The sequence below is a fragment of the Mustelus asterias genome, chromosome 6 (genome assembly GCF_964213995.1).
Source record: "Mustelus asterias chromosome 6, sMusAst1.hap1.1, whole genome shotgun sequence".
NCBI classification, from domain to species: Eukaryota; Metazoa; Chordata; class Chondrichthyes; order Carcharhiniformes; family Triakidae; genus Mustelus; species Mustelus asterias.
The window spans coordinates 74,486,139-74,502,230 of record NC_135806.1 but is presented as its reverse complement, the minus strand read 5'-3'; the positions used below and the strand labels follow the sequence as shown (position 1 = coordinate 74,502,230).

The 16,092-nt window shown below is 42.6% G+C and overlaps 1 protein-coding gene across 3 annotated transcripts; it reads left to right on the top strand.

Annotated features, from left to right (window-relative positions):
* Positions 1 to 327: 327 nt before the first annotated feature.
* LOC144495309 (protein JTB-like) lies at positions 328 to 15,705 on the top strand. 3 transcript variants are annotated; one of them, XM_078215406.1, is made up of 6 exons: positions 328 to 406; positions 4,133 to 4,237; positions 5,564 to 5,604; positions 8,159 to 8,244; positions 11,050 to 11,123; positions 14,988 to 15,705. In XM_078215406.1, exons 2-6 carry the CDS (start codon positions 4,164 to 4,166, stop codon positions 15,142 to 15,144), a joined length of 432 nt encoding a protein of 143 aa, XP_078071532.1. In that variant the 5' UTR covers positions 328 to 406; positions 4,133 to 4,163; the 3' UTR covers positions 15,145 to 15,705. The 3 variants fall into 3 exon arrangements, with proteins under 3 accessions (XP_078071532.1, XP_078071534.1, XP_078071533.1); XM_078215408.1 differs by having other exon boundaries at positions 378 to 406; positions 8,162 to 8,244; XM_078215407.1 differs by having other exon boundaries at positions 389 to 418.
* Positions 15,706 to 16,092: the final 387 nt, after the last annotated feature.

Genomic DNA, 16,092 nt, shown 5'->3' with positions numbered 1-16,092 from the left:
CCAGCATTTCCTGCTGCCTTTGCAGCATTCACAGTTATTTGGATTTTATATTCACATTCCCTCATCTACTCTCCCCTGGGTCAACGAGAGTCAGGATTGACATTGCATCGAGGGAGGGGCTACTCACCACTGATCAGTCAGTCACGGGGCAACCTGCCTAGCAACCTGCCTAGCAACGGCCTTCCCACTGCAGCAGCGTCATAGGGGAGGGAGGCAACCACTGACATCATCGGTACAATTCTGGATTCCTATTGGGGAATGGTGCAGGCAATCATAGCCAATCCCCGCCCCTTATGCAAATGAGGGACCGAGCGGCGTTCCCTGATTGGCTTTTCCCCGATGTCGCCCGATAGTGTCGCGCGCGGTGTCGGGGCGGGGTCACGAGAGCGGAGGCGGGGCGGCGGATGTGAGTAAACTGGTTAGTGAGTGAGTCAGCCCAGTCTCGGGGGTAGTGAGCCCCTCAACCCGGGGCACAATCAGCCCAGTCCCGGGGGTAGTGAGCCCCTCAACCCGGGGCACAATCAGCCCAGTCCCGGGGGTAGTGAGACCCCCAACCCGGGGCACAACCAGCCCAGTATCGGGGGTAGTGAGCCCCTCAACCCGGGGCACAATCAGCCCAGTCCCAGGGGTAGTGAGCCCCTCAACCCGGGGCAGAGTCAGCCCAGTCCCGGGGGTAGTGAGCCCCTCAACCCGGGGCAGAGTCAGCCCAGTCCCGGGGGTAGTGAGCCCCTCAACCCGGGGCACAAGCAGCCCAGTCCCGGGGGTAGTGAGCCCCTCAACCCGGGGCAGAGTCAGCCCAGTCCCGGGGGTAGTGAGCCCCTCAACCCGGGGCAGAGTCAGCCCAGTCCCGGGGGTAGTGAGCCCCTCAACCCGGGGCACAACCAGCCCAGTCCCGGGGGTAGTGAGCCCCCCAACCCGGGGCACAATCAGCCCAGTCCCGGGGGTAGTGAGCCCCTCAACCCGGGGCACAATCAGCCCAGTCCCGGGGGTAGTGAGCCCCCTCAACCCAGGGCAGAGTCAGCTCAGTACCGGGGGTAGTGAGCCCCTCAACCCGGGGCACAATCAGCCCAGTATCGGGGGTAGTGAGCCCCTCAACCCGGGGCACAATCAGCCCAGTATCGGGGGTAGTGAGCCCCTCAACCCGGGGCACAACCAGCTCAGTATCGGGGGTAGTGAGCCCCTCAACCCGGGGCACAACCAGCCCAGTACCGGGGGTAGTGAGCCCCTCATCCCAGGGCAGAGTCAGCCCAGTACCGGGGGTAGTGAGCCCCTCATCCCGGGGCAGAGTCAGCCCAGTACCAGGGGTAGTGAGCCCCTCAACCCGGGGCAGAATCAGCCCAGTCTCGGGGGTAGTGAGCCCCCAACCCGGGGCACAACCAGCCCAGTACCGGGGGTAGTGAGCCCCCCAACCCGGGGCACAATCAGCCCAGTCCCGGGGGCTTGAGCAAAATCAGCCTAACCCAGGGCAGAGAGCGGGCCGTGGGTAAACTGATTGGAGACTGAGTCAGCCCACGGTACCGGTGCAGAGTAACTCCCCATCAACATCTCTGAGCAGTGAGTCCCCCCCACATCCTGGGGCAGTGAGTCGTCCCCCCCTCCAAATCCCGGGGCAGTGTGTCCCCCCGCCCCCCCCCCAATCCCAGGGCACTGAGTCCCGTCCCCCGTCCCCAATCCCAGGGCAGTGAGTCCCCACCCCCCACCAAATCCCGGGGCAGTGACTCTCTTCCCCCCCCCTCCCCCCAAATCCCAGGGCAGTGAGTCCCCCTCCCCCTCCCCAAATCCCGGACAGTGAGTCTCCACCCCCCCCCCCCCAAATCCCGGGGCAGTCACCCCCACCCCCCCCAAATCCCGGGGCAGTGAGTGTCTCCCCCCCCCCCCAAACTCCTGGGGCAGTGAGTCCCGTCCCCCCCCCCAAATCCCGGGGCAGTGAGTCCCGTCCCATCCCCCAAATCCCGGGGCAGTGAGTCCCCCACCGCCCCCCCAAATCCTGGGGCACTGAGACCCCACCCACCCCCCCAAAATCCCGGGGCAGTGAGTCCCCCACCCTCCCCCAGATCCCGGGGCAGTGAGACCCCACCTCCCCCCTCCCAAATCCCGGGGCAGTGAGACCCCCCCCCCCCCAAATCCCAGGGCAGTGAGTCCCATCCCCCCCAAAAAAATCCTGGTGCAGTGATGACCCCCCCCCCCCCCCAGTCAATTCCCGGGGCAGTGAGTCCCCCACCCCACCCCCCAAACCCCGGGGCAGTGAGTCCCCCACCCCACCCCTCCCCCCAAATCCCGGGGCAGTGATTCCCCCACCCCACCCCTCCCCCCAAATCCCAGGGCAGTGAGTCCCCCACCCCACCCCCCCCCCCCAAATCCCGGGGCAGTGAGTCCCCCACCCCCCCGCCAGTCCCGGGGCAGTGAGTCCCCCACCCTCGCCCAGTCCCGGGGCAGATTGTCGTCCCCCCCCCCCCACTGCCAAATCCCGGGGCAGAGAGTCCCCCACCCCCGCCCAGCCCCGGGGCAGTGAGTCCCCCACCCCAATCCCAGGGCGGAGAGTTCCTCGCCCTGCCAGGCTGGAGTCTAGGAGGTGGTTCAGTCGTGCCCGAGGATGTGACCGTACCATGTTATTGTTTATTACTGATGATGTTTTATTCTGATACAGATACTGCTGTTTGTTCATTAACACAGGGGCATTGAGGCCTTGGGAATCTGCAGAGGTCTCAGCATCAGCTGAAATTGGACAACAAGCTGCCCATATGTACAGCAGTGTGCGCATTTCTGCTGCTAAAATCCCATCTCCCTATTATGAGCGGAGCGTTGTGTTTCAGGGTCACCATAGTGTTATAGGGAGGAAGGTTCTTTTATTTCAGCAGTTCCGAATTGTAAATTATTTATGGCAACTGTGACTAATGGATGTAAACTGTCTGCACACAGAGAGCAAGGTGTGGTCTAGAGCTCAATTTGGGTCAAGTTATTTGTTTTGTGATTATATTCAGTTTGTTGATTAATTAAGTTAAAGTTGCTTGGCTGCAAATGCTTATTGATATGTGACCATATGTAAGGGCTGGAGCACTTTATTTCGGCAGCAAGTTCAGGGCAGTACTTAGCCACTGTTGCATCGCTTGGAGTCCTTTATTTCATGTGGGATTAAACTTGGCCCACTCTGCCTATTTTAGGTGGATATTAAATATCCCATGGCAATATTTAGAAAGTGGAAAGTAGAAAGTAGAGCTCCGAAAGCTTGTGTGGCTTTTGCTACCAAATAAACCTGTTGGACTTTAACCTGGTGTTGTTAAACTTCTTACAATATTTAGAAAGAGCAGGGCATTCTCCTGGTGTCTCAGCCAACAATTGTCCAACACTATCAAACAGAATAACTGATCATTTGTTTCATAGCTGTTTGTCGGACCAAACTGTGCACTGGTTGCTGCATTTGCCTCATAATGAGTGACAGCTCAGATGTAATTCATCGATTATGAAGTGTTTGGGATGTTCTGAGGTTGTAAAATATGCTACATAAACATGTGACTTTTTTTCTGTTTGGTACTTTATTCTCTTAATTCGGGTGAAACAGAATAAAATGCAAGATAGTTTTTATTTTTTTCAATATAGAACTTGTTACATGGGAGTGACTTTCAGATAGTAATCTAATTTCAGAGTTCCAGCTTAATCTGAAAACAGGCTTGAGTTAATTACATTAACTTCATTAAGTGGACTGCTAGAGTAACCATTATTACAATATATATTGTGGCGGCAATGTGGGATACATTATTTTTCAATAAAGTTGGTGTAAGATTTTCTATTCTGTACTCCACTGATGCACAGGAAGACTCCATTTTAAAGTAATGGATGTTTTACAGTACATGTTTGTATAAAGTTTACCACCTAAAATAACTTGGAGATACTAAGACTAACCTAAATGCATGGTTCAGGTGACTAGCTTGAATGTTCTTTCATTTGACATTTGAACACCTCTATTAGGTTACAGGATTTGATAGTATATATCAGTCTTCATTCTCCCAGGCATCATTTCTGGAATCTTTTGAACTATATTGTTTTGATAATGAGGTTGCTATCAAACATGAGCCATGCTTCTTTTTCAAAATGGGCAAATGCACTTCCTAACCTTGATACTGTTCTGTTGCAGCAAGTAAGGGTGCAAAGTGGAGGGGGAGAAAATGTTGCAGTTGGCAGAAGTGGTGTATCTTCTGGTTTATCTGGGTACAATATGGAATACATTCACATCTTTCAGGTAAAATAAGCTTATGTGCAGAATCGAATTGAGTTTGATTGGCCTTGCCAACAAATGTAATCTGCTAAAAGTACGGCATATTTAAAATAAATCTGTTTAAAATAATTTCATGTGTTATGTGGGCCTCTCTGGACCTCAAAGAGGCATTTGTTGCTTTGTTTGATGCTTTTTATTTTATTTAAAGTGTTGCCTTTTCCCCATTGTTGTGGTGGTGTTTCAGGAACAGATATGTTAGTAAGTCTATTGATTTTGTTCTTGTAGAACACCTTCAGGTAAATTGGTTTGGGACATTGGAAAATCGTAGCTGCAACTTTAGTCCACTTGAATGAGAGTGGGCATGGCATTGGAAAGTGATGCACCCTCAGAAATATGACGTGAAAAGCCTTGTAGCCTTTTGAATCCATTGAAAATGTGCATAGACAATCCCCGCCCCTATTTTACTGCATTAAAGATTACATAGTTGGCAAATTGTTGTTGTAGCTCACCACCGTAGCTCACGGCACGGTAGCACAGTGGTTAGCACTGCTGCTTCACAGCTCCAGGGTCCTGGGTTCGATTCCCGGCTCGGGTCACTGTCTGTGTGGAGTTTGCACATTCTCCTCGTGTTTGCGTGGGTTTCCTCCGGGTGCTCCGGTTTCCTCCCACAGTCCAAAGATGTGCGGGTTAGGTTGATTGGCCAGGTTAAAATTGCCCCTGAGATGTGTAGGTTAGAGGGATTAGCGGGTAAATATGTGGGGGTAGGGTCTGGGTGGGATTGTGGTCGGTGCAGACTCGATGGGCTGAATGGCCTCCTTCTGCACTGTAGGGTTTCTATAAATTCTATAAAATTCCCAACCAACCTCAGGCACAGGTGTATAAATTGCCAATCCAGTAGTTTATTAGACAAAGGGATCATCCAGGGTAGCTCTAATCAATACAGGACAAAATGCCCCAGATCCTTTTCTGTTCTTTGATGATGCAGCTAATCTCAGCTAAGGCAGAGTTGTGCACTCTAACTGGCCACTGTCTCCTGGGCTAGAAAGGGGGAAAAAAAAGTCAACTTCTGGACCAATACCAGATTAACATGTTCTTGAACGTGTTGTTCTTGATGAATTACTTGTCACACTGTTACCAGAATGCTTTTTCTGCACAAGATGTAATATAATGAAAGTACCACTTTAATTAGCTTAAATACATACAATATTTTAAAATTTACATACGGCATTCAATAAGGAATCCATCTTAATGACCTTTTACTTTCAGTAAATTAGAAACTGAAATGTGTAACATCGGTTTGTTTCTGTGTGTATAATATATTTTGTTGAATTTGTTGTCTGGATTCACTAGGATATGTGAAGCTGTTCCAGTACAGTCAGAAAAAAATACAAGTAAGTATTGTAATGATCAAATTTCTAAGTTAACTTTGCTTTTCATTTTAGAAAATGGGGAAAGAAAGAGCCTTTAAGGGCGGCACGGTAGCACAGTGGTTAGCACTGCTGCTTCACAGCTCCAGGGACCTGGGTTCGATTCCCGGCTTGGGTCACTGTCTGTGTGGAGTTTGCACATTCTCCTCGTGTCTGCGTGGGTTTCCTCCGGGTGCTCCGGTTTCCTCCCACAGTCCAAAGATGTGCAGGGTTAGGTTGATTGACCATGCTAAAATTGCCCCTTAGTGTCCCGAGATGCGTAGGTTAGAGGGATTAGTGGGTAAATATGTTGGGATGTGGGGGTAGGGCCTGGGTGGGATTGTGATCGGTGCAGACTTGATGGGCCGAATGGCCTCTTTCTGTACTGTAGGGCTTCTATGTTTCTAAGTACAGAATCGTAATTGCCGATAAAAACCAATGTTTGCCCACAAAAGATTGAATGTGAAATATGCCTTGGCATTTTTTGTTTATTTGTTCATGTGATGTGGTGTTAGCAAGGCCAGCAATTATTGCCCATCCTTGAATGCACTTGAGGTGGTGGTAACCTGCCTTCTGGACAGGCTGAAGTCTGCGTGGGGAAGATGTTCCCACAATGCTGTTAATGGATCCAACAATAATGAAGCAACAGCAGTATTGAGACTTAATAAAGCATCTTTAACATTATAAAAAGTCCAAAGCCTGCTTTACAAAGACATTATTTAATAAAATATAACAACTACTTGGAATGCTGTGTGACATGGAGGGAACTTGCAAATGGTGGTGTACCCATGTGCCTTTTGCTCATGTTGCAGGCTTTCGAAGAAGCCTTGATAAGTTGCTGCAGTGTATCTTGTACATGTTACAGACTGCAACCATGGTGGAGAGAGAGAGAGTGAGTGCTCAAGGTGTTGGGTGGGGTGACAAGTGAGTTGCTTTATCCTGGATGGTGTCAAGATTTTTGAATGTTATTGAAGCTGTAGTCGTACAGGCAAGTGAGGAGTATTCCGTTATACTGCTGACTTGAGTCTTGTAAATGATGGAAAGGCTTGGGAAACAGGAATCCACCACTTAGAAAAACAACTAAAGAGGGAACTTAACATGAAGTTCCCCACCAAATCACACACTATTGTGACTTGAATATTTCTCATTGTGCCTTCATGATATTTGGATCAAAACCGTGGGACTTCTTACCTAAATGCATTACGGGAGCACCTTTATCATAGGGACTTTGGTGAAGGCCCACCACCTCTTTGCAGGCCATTAGAGATGGGTAATAAATGCTGGCCTTGCCTGCAATGCCCACACCCTCTAATTCATTTAAAATGTATTAAGATTTGCTTTCTTGAATGTGTCATTCTTTTGTGATTGGGTTTTATGTTTAGTAAGTTAATTCATGATAATTTATACTTAAAGCATGATGAAAAATTACACCTAAGTAAATTGAATTTGATTAACTATGGTCTTGATTTAGTGTTAAAATACTCATGTGTACAGATGAATGGTTATTAACTGGTAATTTTTGAATAAAATATAACAGCCCTGTCCTGGGCTTGATTACAAGAAATTTTCAGTGCAATAATGTAGATTTTCTTCTGTAAAATTGAGGGTCACATTTGTACGCAAAGAGTTTTATGGAGCTAAATGAATGGGCAAACAATTTATTTCCAGACTACCTTGAGACTGTTAATATAGTACTTCAGAAACCATAACACCTTACATAAAGCTTGCTTGTATGGATCCTGGAATAGCCTAGCTTGCCTTAATTTTGAGATGTATCAATATGTATCTATCTGGAGGCTTTTCACACAGAATTCACTCATCCGAGTAGCTCAATAGTTGATATGTCTTTAAAAAGCTGTTTCTGTTTCCCTAATAGGACTCAGTAAATAATTCAGGAAATAATTCATTGAAAATTGCAATATAAAGAGTAGGAACATTTTAATAGGAAGGGGTAGTGCGATGTTGAGCGAAAAGATGGCGGCATGAACAAGGAATTTGTAAATTATCTTTGTTGGATTTCTTGCACTATATAAATTGCTTTGTGTTAATGTGACACTTGACTTGTAAATATATTGATATTTCTGTTGAAAGTCAAGACTTGTATGTTGTGCAATATAGTTCAAGCACCCATTGAAGGGAAGACTTGCCTTGGCTAATAGTTCTTTGGAGCTGGTTGCTAGTCTATGTGGAAGTGTGGTGGCAGTTCATTTATCAGCTTTTTCTTCTTGCTCCTTCTCGCAAAGTAATTGATCTTTGTTTTGGGCCTGCCCCTGCTATATTCCACCCACTCTCACTCATGTGGGGATCACTGATAGGTTGGCTCTGCTGGTTCACTGAATATTCTGCACCACTGGACAGGCCCGGAAAATGATATATTTGCTTTCTATAGATATTAACTAGTTAGCTGTGACTATAAAAAAAATTAAGATGAATTAATTCAGAGAAAGAAAATGTAACTCTGAGGTAACTTTTTAAAAGTTGTCAATAGTTTCAAAATACTGAAACATTGTGATTTTTATTATGTTTATAAATTAAACAGCAGGAATTTTGCAACTAAGGCCTTGCTGGGAAAAAGAGGAATTCAGTATTATAAGAGAATGCACTCCATGCAGTGATTATGAAAAGGTATTGTTTACATGTAACTTACAAACATTTTATGCTTGTATAAGAGTAATTATAAAATGTCATTTAAGAAAAAAAAAGTAAATTGATATAAATAAAAAAAACTGAGACGCTTATTTGCTATCCTTGTGCCTTTGGTATGACAATATATACCAGGAACAACCTGACCTGCTCTCAATGTCACTTCATAACTAAGTAGTAAATTGTGCAGAATAACATATTGGATTGTAATTTGCTGCAGATCCCAATATGTTATTTCTCCTGGCTGTCCCTCATCTATCATTCTAGTTGTAATCATAAAAAACTCTAGTAAAAATGTTCATTCTTCCCAATTGTATTATGAATTTCTAAGTGTCCTGTGTTCATCTCCCTAATAATGCACTCTAATATCTACCCTGTTACTGATATCATGTTAGCTAGTTTATAGTTCACCACTTTTTAATCTACGATGCCTCTTAAATGTACTTCTGCTAATCTATTCCAAGGAGGTTTTTACAATCTGTTTTTATGTTTTCTGCCAGTTTATTCTCTATTTATTTTGCTTTCTCTGTCAAGATTTGTGGTTATCCTTTAAATTCTAAAATCCTTTTAATTCTTGTATGTTATACTCTTTTTGGCAAATTATAAGCTGCTTCATTTAATCTGACACTATCTTTAACTTGTTGGCCGCAGTCCTTTATGGGAATGTATATTCATTATGAATTATGATTTAATTATTTAACTGGTTGGTGTTGATTATCTATTGTCAACAGCTATTACTTGTATTTGTATTGCATTTTTATTGTAATAAACCATCCCAGAGTAGTTCACAAGAGTGTTATAAAGCAAAATCTGATATTGAGCCACTTAAGGAGATAATGGGGTAGGTGACCAAAAAATTGGTCAATAAAGATGGGTTGTTAGTACGAGAGAAAGATAGTGATGACAGGTTTATTGAGAGAATCTAGAGCTTAGTGCCTTGTCAGCTGAAGGCACAGCCACCAATCATGGAACAATTAAAAACAGGAACGCTTAGGAGTGCAGATACCTTGGAGAGTTGTGAGAGTGGAGGAGATTATTAAAATGGGGCGAGGCAAAGTCAAGGAGAGATCTGTAAACTAGAATAAGAATTTTCAAATTGAGGCATTGCATAACCAACAACCTATATAGCTTAGTGAGGACAAGCATGATTGGTGAATGGGTCTTGTTTAGCAGAATTAAAACCTCAGGTTTACAGAGGGTAGAATGGAAGCTGGTCAGGAGTCGATTGAATAGTCAAGTCTGGAGGTAAGTTATGGATGAGGTTGCTCGCAGTAGATGAATTGAGGCAGGGGCAGAGTTCAGCAGCCCTAGAGTGGATAGAGATGATAATGTTGGCACATAAGTTTTTGAAATCTCACCTTGGTATGAAATATGACACCAAGATTATGAACAATTTTGTTTAGCTCCAAAGTGTTGCCAGGGAGAAAGATGGAGTCAGTAACTGGAAGATGAAGCTTTCAGTGGAGACCTAAGACTTTATCTTCCCATGTTTAATTGGAGGAAATTCCTGCTAGTTCTCTACTGGATGTCAGACAGGCAGTCTGATAATTTTGAGACAAGTGGAGGAATCGCCAGGGAGTGGTGTGGGAGAGCCGAGTTACATCAGCATTCATGTGAAAAATGCTGTGTTTGATATTGCCAAAGTGCAACATGTAGATGAGAAAAAGGAGGGGCCAAGGATAGATAGGAACATCAGAGCACTGGAAGAGAAGCCATTTCAGATGATTCTTTGGCTATGATTAGACGGATAAGAATGAAGTGCTATCCAGCTGGACAGTGGTAGAGAGTTGTTGAAGGATAATGTTATCAACTGTCTTAAAGGTTTTAGACTGATTGACAAGGATGAGGAGAGAGTGCCACAGTCCCACAGGATGATATTTGTGACTTGTCATATCTTTTAACCAAGTTTCCAAATTTGGCTAACCTGTCTTTCATATCAATATAGTTTACTTTGTTCAGATTTAAGACCCCAGTTTGACGTAACCAAACCATCATATTGTGATCATTCAATTGAGAGGCTCCAATTACGTAAAGCTAAGCTTGTGTCATTACACAATACTAGATCCAAAGTAGCCTGATCCCTTGGCATACTGATATGGATAAATATCGTGAATACATCCCGGGAACTCGTCCTCCACATTCTCACTGCAAATTTGGTTCATCCAGTCTATATGAAGGTTAAAAATCCTGCATGACCACAGTTATCCTTGTTCAATGTACCTTTAATTTCCTGATTGATACACTGTCCACCACTGCAATCACCTGTAACCTATTTTCACCAGTGTTTTGGGGCCCTGTTATCTGTTAGCTCCAACTGAACTGATTCTATATCTTGATTTCTCTTTTCTGTCCTATCCTTTATTATTAAGGCTATTCTTCCTGCCATCCCCCCCCCCCCCCCCACTTTCCCACCTTGTCATCTTGGATGAGGCTCTGAGTCTAGCTGAGTGAAACATTATCTTGGACAAATTGCCATGTTACAATCGACCTTCCTGCTGCTGAATGTGTGTATGAAATCTGTGATAAAATTTATTCTACCATTTTGATAATTTTTTTGTGTAACTAATAATTAAAAACTGACTATAACTATAATGCCACAATCACTGAAGCCTATCTCACATCTGAAACAAATCAGCCAAATTATCGAGAAACCAAATTCTTAATTAATCAAGAATCCATCGCATAGAGTTGACATGGTTGAGTGCCCATATATTTTATGTCTTTAAAACAAGTCTTGATGCTTATTGTTACTGTTATGCTATGACTTATCCATTTAACCTTTTGCAGACGGTGCATGTGGAATGTACATTTACTGGGTTTGTGGAAGAAATAAAGTGCACATCAGACCATATGTATAGAAGGTAAGACAAACCCAGAATTCAGTCCAGTAGAACTCCTTGTTTATTATAAGTAAAAATATTATTGACGTTGGAAAGGCCAACTTAATCAGAAAATACCAAATAATCTTCAGGGAAAAATAATATGCGACACTGGCATTTTCAGAAACAAAAAAAAATGAAGTTTTGTGTATTTCTATTTGTTATACTTACCTGCAAGTTAGTGATTTCCCCATTAGGTTTTCTGTTATCTTTAACTGGGTCTATATTAGCTCTTGCTGTCCACCAATTGGTTGTAATTTCTTTCTTCTGTTTCCATTAAATCATAAGGGTAGAATGATGGAGCCAATCATCCTATTATGTTCATCCAATTTACAAATAATTAATGCTTAATCTTGGCTTTTTCAAAAATATTGAACCTTTGACTTCATTAAATGTCACTGTTTCCCAAAACAATTTTTAAAAAAAATTCACATAACCTTTCACCTTTTTCCAACCCATGTATCTTTGTAAGCATCTATTCTTTAAAGTTATAGAAATTACATGTAATTACATGGAATGTCCATCACAAAAAGAGGCCATTCAACTTGTGACCATTATGACTGGTTACGCTCCACATGAGACTTCCCATTGCTCTTCATCTAGCCCTATCTGCATATAAATCGATGCATTTCTCTGATCTACTTTTCTGGCTTTCCCTTAAGTGCATCTATTATTTGCCTCAACTATACTTCTATACTTGTGGTAGCAAATTTCACATTCCCATTATTCCAGGAACCTTCGTTATGGACTTTCAAGAGGAAATATCTTCTCTCGATCCACTCTTTTCGTCCCCTTCATAATTTTAAATGTGTTGTGATGCTTCATTTATTGGTGAAAAAACTGTGATGGGTTTCTAGCAATGTTAAATATTATATTAGCTATTGTGAAACTGATTTTTAGGTTATTGTTTTGCTTCACCGATGTAATAACTGTAGTCATTTTTGCTATACTGATTGTTGGCAGTTGTATGGGTGTGAAGAGACAAGTAAATGAATGTGGGGAAGAAAATTGAAGCATGTTTTCTTAATCTGTTTAAAAAAAAAATTGATGTTTATGATTTAACCTGCGTTGCTGTATGATTAGAATACAATGGGGGCAGCACAGTGGTTAGCACTGCTGCCTCACAGCGACAGGGACCCGGGTTCGATTTCTGGCTTGGGTCACTGTCTGTGCGGAGTCTGCACATTCTCCCTGTGTCTGTGTGGGTTTCCTCCAGGTGGTCTGGTTTTCTCCCACAGTCTGAAAGATGTGCTGATTAGGTGCATTGGCCATGCTAATTTCTCCCTCAATATACCTGAACAAGCAATGGAGTGTGGCGACTAGGGGATTTTCACAGTAACTTCATTGCAGTGTTAGTATAAGCCTACTTGTGACACCAATAAATAAACTAAAGAATACAAAATTAAACTTCTTTTAAATAAGCACTTAATTGGTAAACTTGGTCCATGATTGGAAATAATTAATTGGAATATTTGTCATAGTTGAAGTGAATTCCAAGAGGGAAAAAAAAGGGGAAAGATTAGCAAGGCTGTGGTGAAAAGGCAGAGAAGTTGCATTAGGTGTTCAGTTGTGTTGGGTGCACGAGTTTATTGCAAGTGTTTCACCTACCATTTTATGCTGAATCATTCTAGATGTTTAATATTGTGAAGCCCTGACAAACTTGGAGCTGTGGTATTATGGCACAGTCTTCTTGTGACCATGTCAGTTAAAAAAAATAATTGAAAGCAAACAGTTTATTGACAATGTCGAACGCAAAGAAAACACCTTAAGTTGGAGCACACAAGATCAGCAACATACATTTATAAAGTACTTTCAATTTGATGTAGCTAAACCTCCCATGGTGCTGCACAGAGGTATGATTAAAACCTTGGATGCTGAGCTAAAGAGGGAAATATTAGGAGGGGCACCCAAATGCAACTGAACATTGCTCTTGCAGAGAGCCAGCAGAGATGATGGCCCAAATGGCTCCCTGTGCTGTAAACATTCTATGATTCAATGAATGCACATGATTTGACATTGTATTGTTGAAATATTTCTCATTAAATTCTATCTTGGTGTAGGTAAAATATATTTATGGACCAGGTGGATAATTTTGAAGCAGGAAGGATGTTTTCAATGGAGGGGTGTCCAGAACCAGGGTCAAAGCCTGAGGATGTGGGGTAAACTATTTAGGATTGAGACGGGGAGAAATTTCTTCACCCAGAGAATTGTCAGCTAGTGCAATTCTCTACTACAGAAAGCAATTGAGACCACAACATTGTTTTCAAGAAAGAGTAAGATATAGCTCTTGGGGATACAGGGATAGAATAGATAGAACATTACAGCACAGAAACAGGCCTTTTGGCCCTTCTTGGCTGTGCCGAAACATTTTTTTTCAAAGGATATTGAGGAAAACAAGGACAGGTTACGGAGTTGGGTGATCAGCCATGAGCAGGCGGAGCAAGCTCAAAGGGTTGAATGGCCTACTCCTATTTTCTATTTCAGACTGTACAGAGTAGAACTTGTCAACTAGCTGTTAAAATGTTATGATCCCTTACGGTGCTACTGACTGACTTTGAGGGTATTGTTCTCCTGTCAAGATTTGGAATTCATCCGTGCTGAATATGTTGGGGTGGTGTTCAGTATGCTTTTACTATGTTTCTATTTCAGACTGTACAGAGTAACCAACTCTGGTTTGTCATTGCCTCTTGTCAAACAAAACACTACTTGTTTGACATCCGGTTCTAGTCGACCTGAAGCTTCCTCTGGTTAAAGATTAGGAACAGTGAAGCCATTATGTTCAGCCCCTGCCACAGATTCATCATGTGGCAGGGACTGAACATAATGGATCTTCATCTCCAAGACTGTCTGCTTCTCTTTCATAATGTCACCCCTGCGTGGCCCAAATGCTGCTGATGCCCTTATCCATGCTTTTGCTGCTTCACACTTGACTATTCAGTATTCTCCAGGTCAGCCTCTTCCACTCTCCAGAAACATGGACTCATCCAAAGTTTTGTTGCTTATGTCCTAACTCACATGGAGTCCTTTTACCTGTCATCTTTGTGCTTGCTAACTTACACTGGTTCATGGTCCACTAGAGATTTTACCTGTCTTCACATCTCTCGAGGGCCTTACTCCCCCCTCCTTACTTTGGTAAGTTCATTCAACCTTTCTCCTCCATCTCTGACCTATTACATATCATTCACTTCCTTCCCTCCATACAGTCACTGTTGTACCTACAATGGCCCAAGCTCTGGAACTCCTTCCCTAATCCTCTAACCTCTCCACCACTCTCCTTTCAGTTTACTTCTAAAAATCTGCCTCTTTGACCAAGATTTTAGTCACGTATCTTTAGTAGCTCCTGCTTCAGTTTGTTGTTTTTTTAAAATCTGCATTCCTGTGAAGTACCTCGGCATGTTTTGTAACACTAAATACTCTACCACAATATTGTTCCTCATGTAGGGTTATTCCCAGCGAATGGCAACACCACTTGACTGAATGGGCTAATTCTATGACTAGCTTGTTGGCTGCTTTTGGGATCTGTACACGGTAGATTCTGCAAAGGGGCAAAGTACATTTTATTGTGGTTCCCAGAGGTTTTATGGGAAACAGTGTTTAAAATTATTATATTGTCGAGGTAGAGGAATTTCATACTTGTTTTTCATGGCTAAGTTTGTTTTAAGTTTTGCGCTGAACTATGGCCAGACATATATTCTCTAAAGGTTGTATTTGAATTCTGTATAAAAGTCACTGCTCTATGTTTCATTAACATAGTAGATTTCAGTGTTGGAATTAGGAAATTGCCTGCTAAATATATATTAAGCTTTAACTCTAGTTAATGTTGCTTTCACTTCTACCTTTTTGTAGCTGTCGTTCAGATGAAATGGAAGAGCTGAAGTTCTGGAAGTTCGAAGGAATTGTAGTTTTGGTGGGGGTAATTTTTGCCATCATTGTTATGTTTAGACAAAGGACACTAGATAGACGTGCTGAACAAAAAGTGCGACGGCAGCTAGAGGCGATTTAGGTTTCTCACAATTGTATTGATGTTTGAGAGTTTTGGAAGAGAAAACGCAATTTGTTTTTTGAATTAACTTTTCTTGAACTGTTTATCCTCAATGTTGTGTTTATTCTACATTCATGATCCCACCCCATGTAAATTGCAGAAATGCAAGAGTTCACACTTTTTGTTTTATTTAAAATATTACTGTAGCTTTCCAGATGGTTACAAATGTTGAGGTGTAATATCTGAAGAAACCATTACTGGTTAGACATTTTCAATATGTATAATATTTATATATGAAAAATGATTGTAATATAAAAGTTCTATTTATGTAGAAAATTAATAAAATGGATGGAAATGGTCTGATCAGTATATTGTTTTACCAAATGAGATTTAATTTAAAATATATTTTCTTTTATATAAAAATCATAACTGTACATTGGCACTGATTTCAATTTATAAATTATTGTACTAGTATTGACTATTTTGTACTTGTGCTGAACTTCGTTTGTATTCCTTCCCCTTCTGCCCCTTCTCCCCTATGAGTGTAATCTAAATGTTGTATTAAATACAGTTTTGAATGCATATGAATTGTCTCTTTGGCGTTTGTGTGGCATAAAGTCCTAAAAACTGTCAGTAGGTTTTGAGAAAATGCTGAATAGCCAACAAGAAGTAAAACTGTGTAGGTTCGGTGCTGTATAGAAAAACAAGCCATCTTTTTCTTACCCAAAAGTAAAAGGTTTTGTTTAACTAAGATTTTATACATTACCCGGGGTCATTATTTCCTCAAAAGCATATGCTTGAATCTGGCCTCACTCTGAGAATGCTGTTATACCTGTACAGCTAAAATGCTGGTATTTATCCTACAATGTAGAAAATTGGACAAATCAAACCCAATAAATAAAGCTCCATCACCTTCTCTCATTTATCAGGAAAATGATGAAAGGAAAAACGGTATCAAGTAGCACTTAC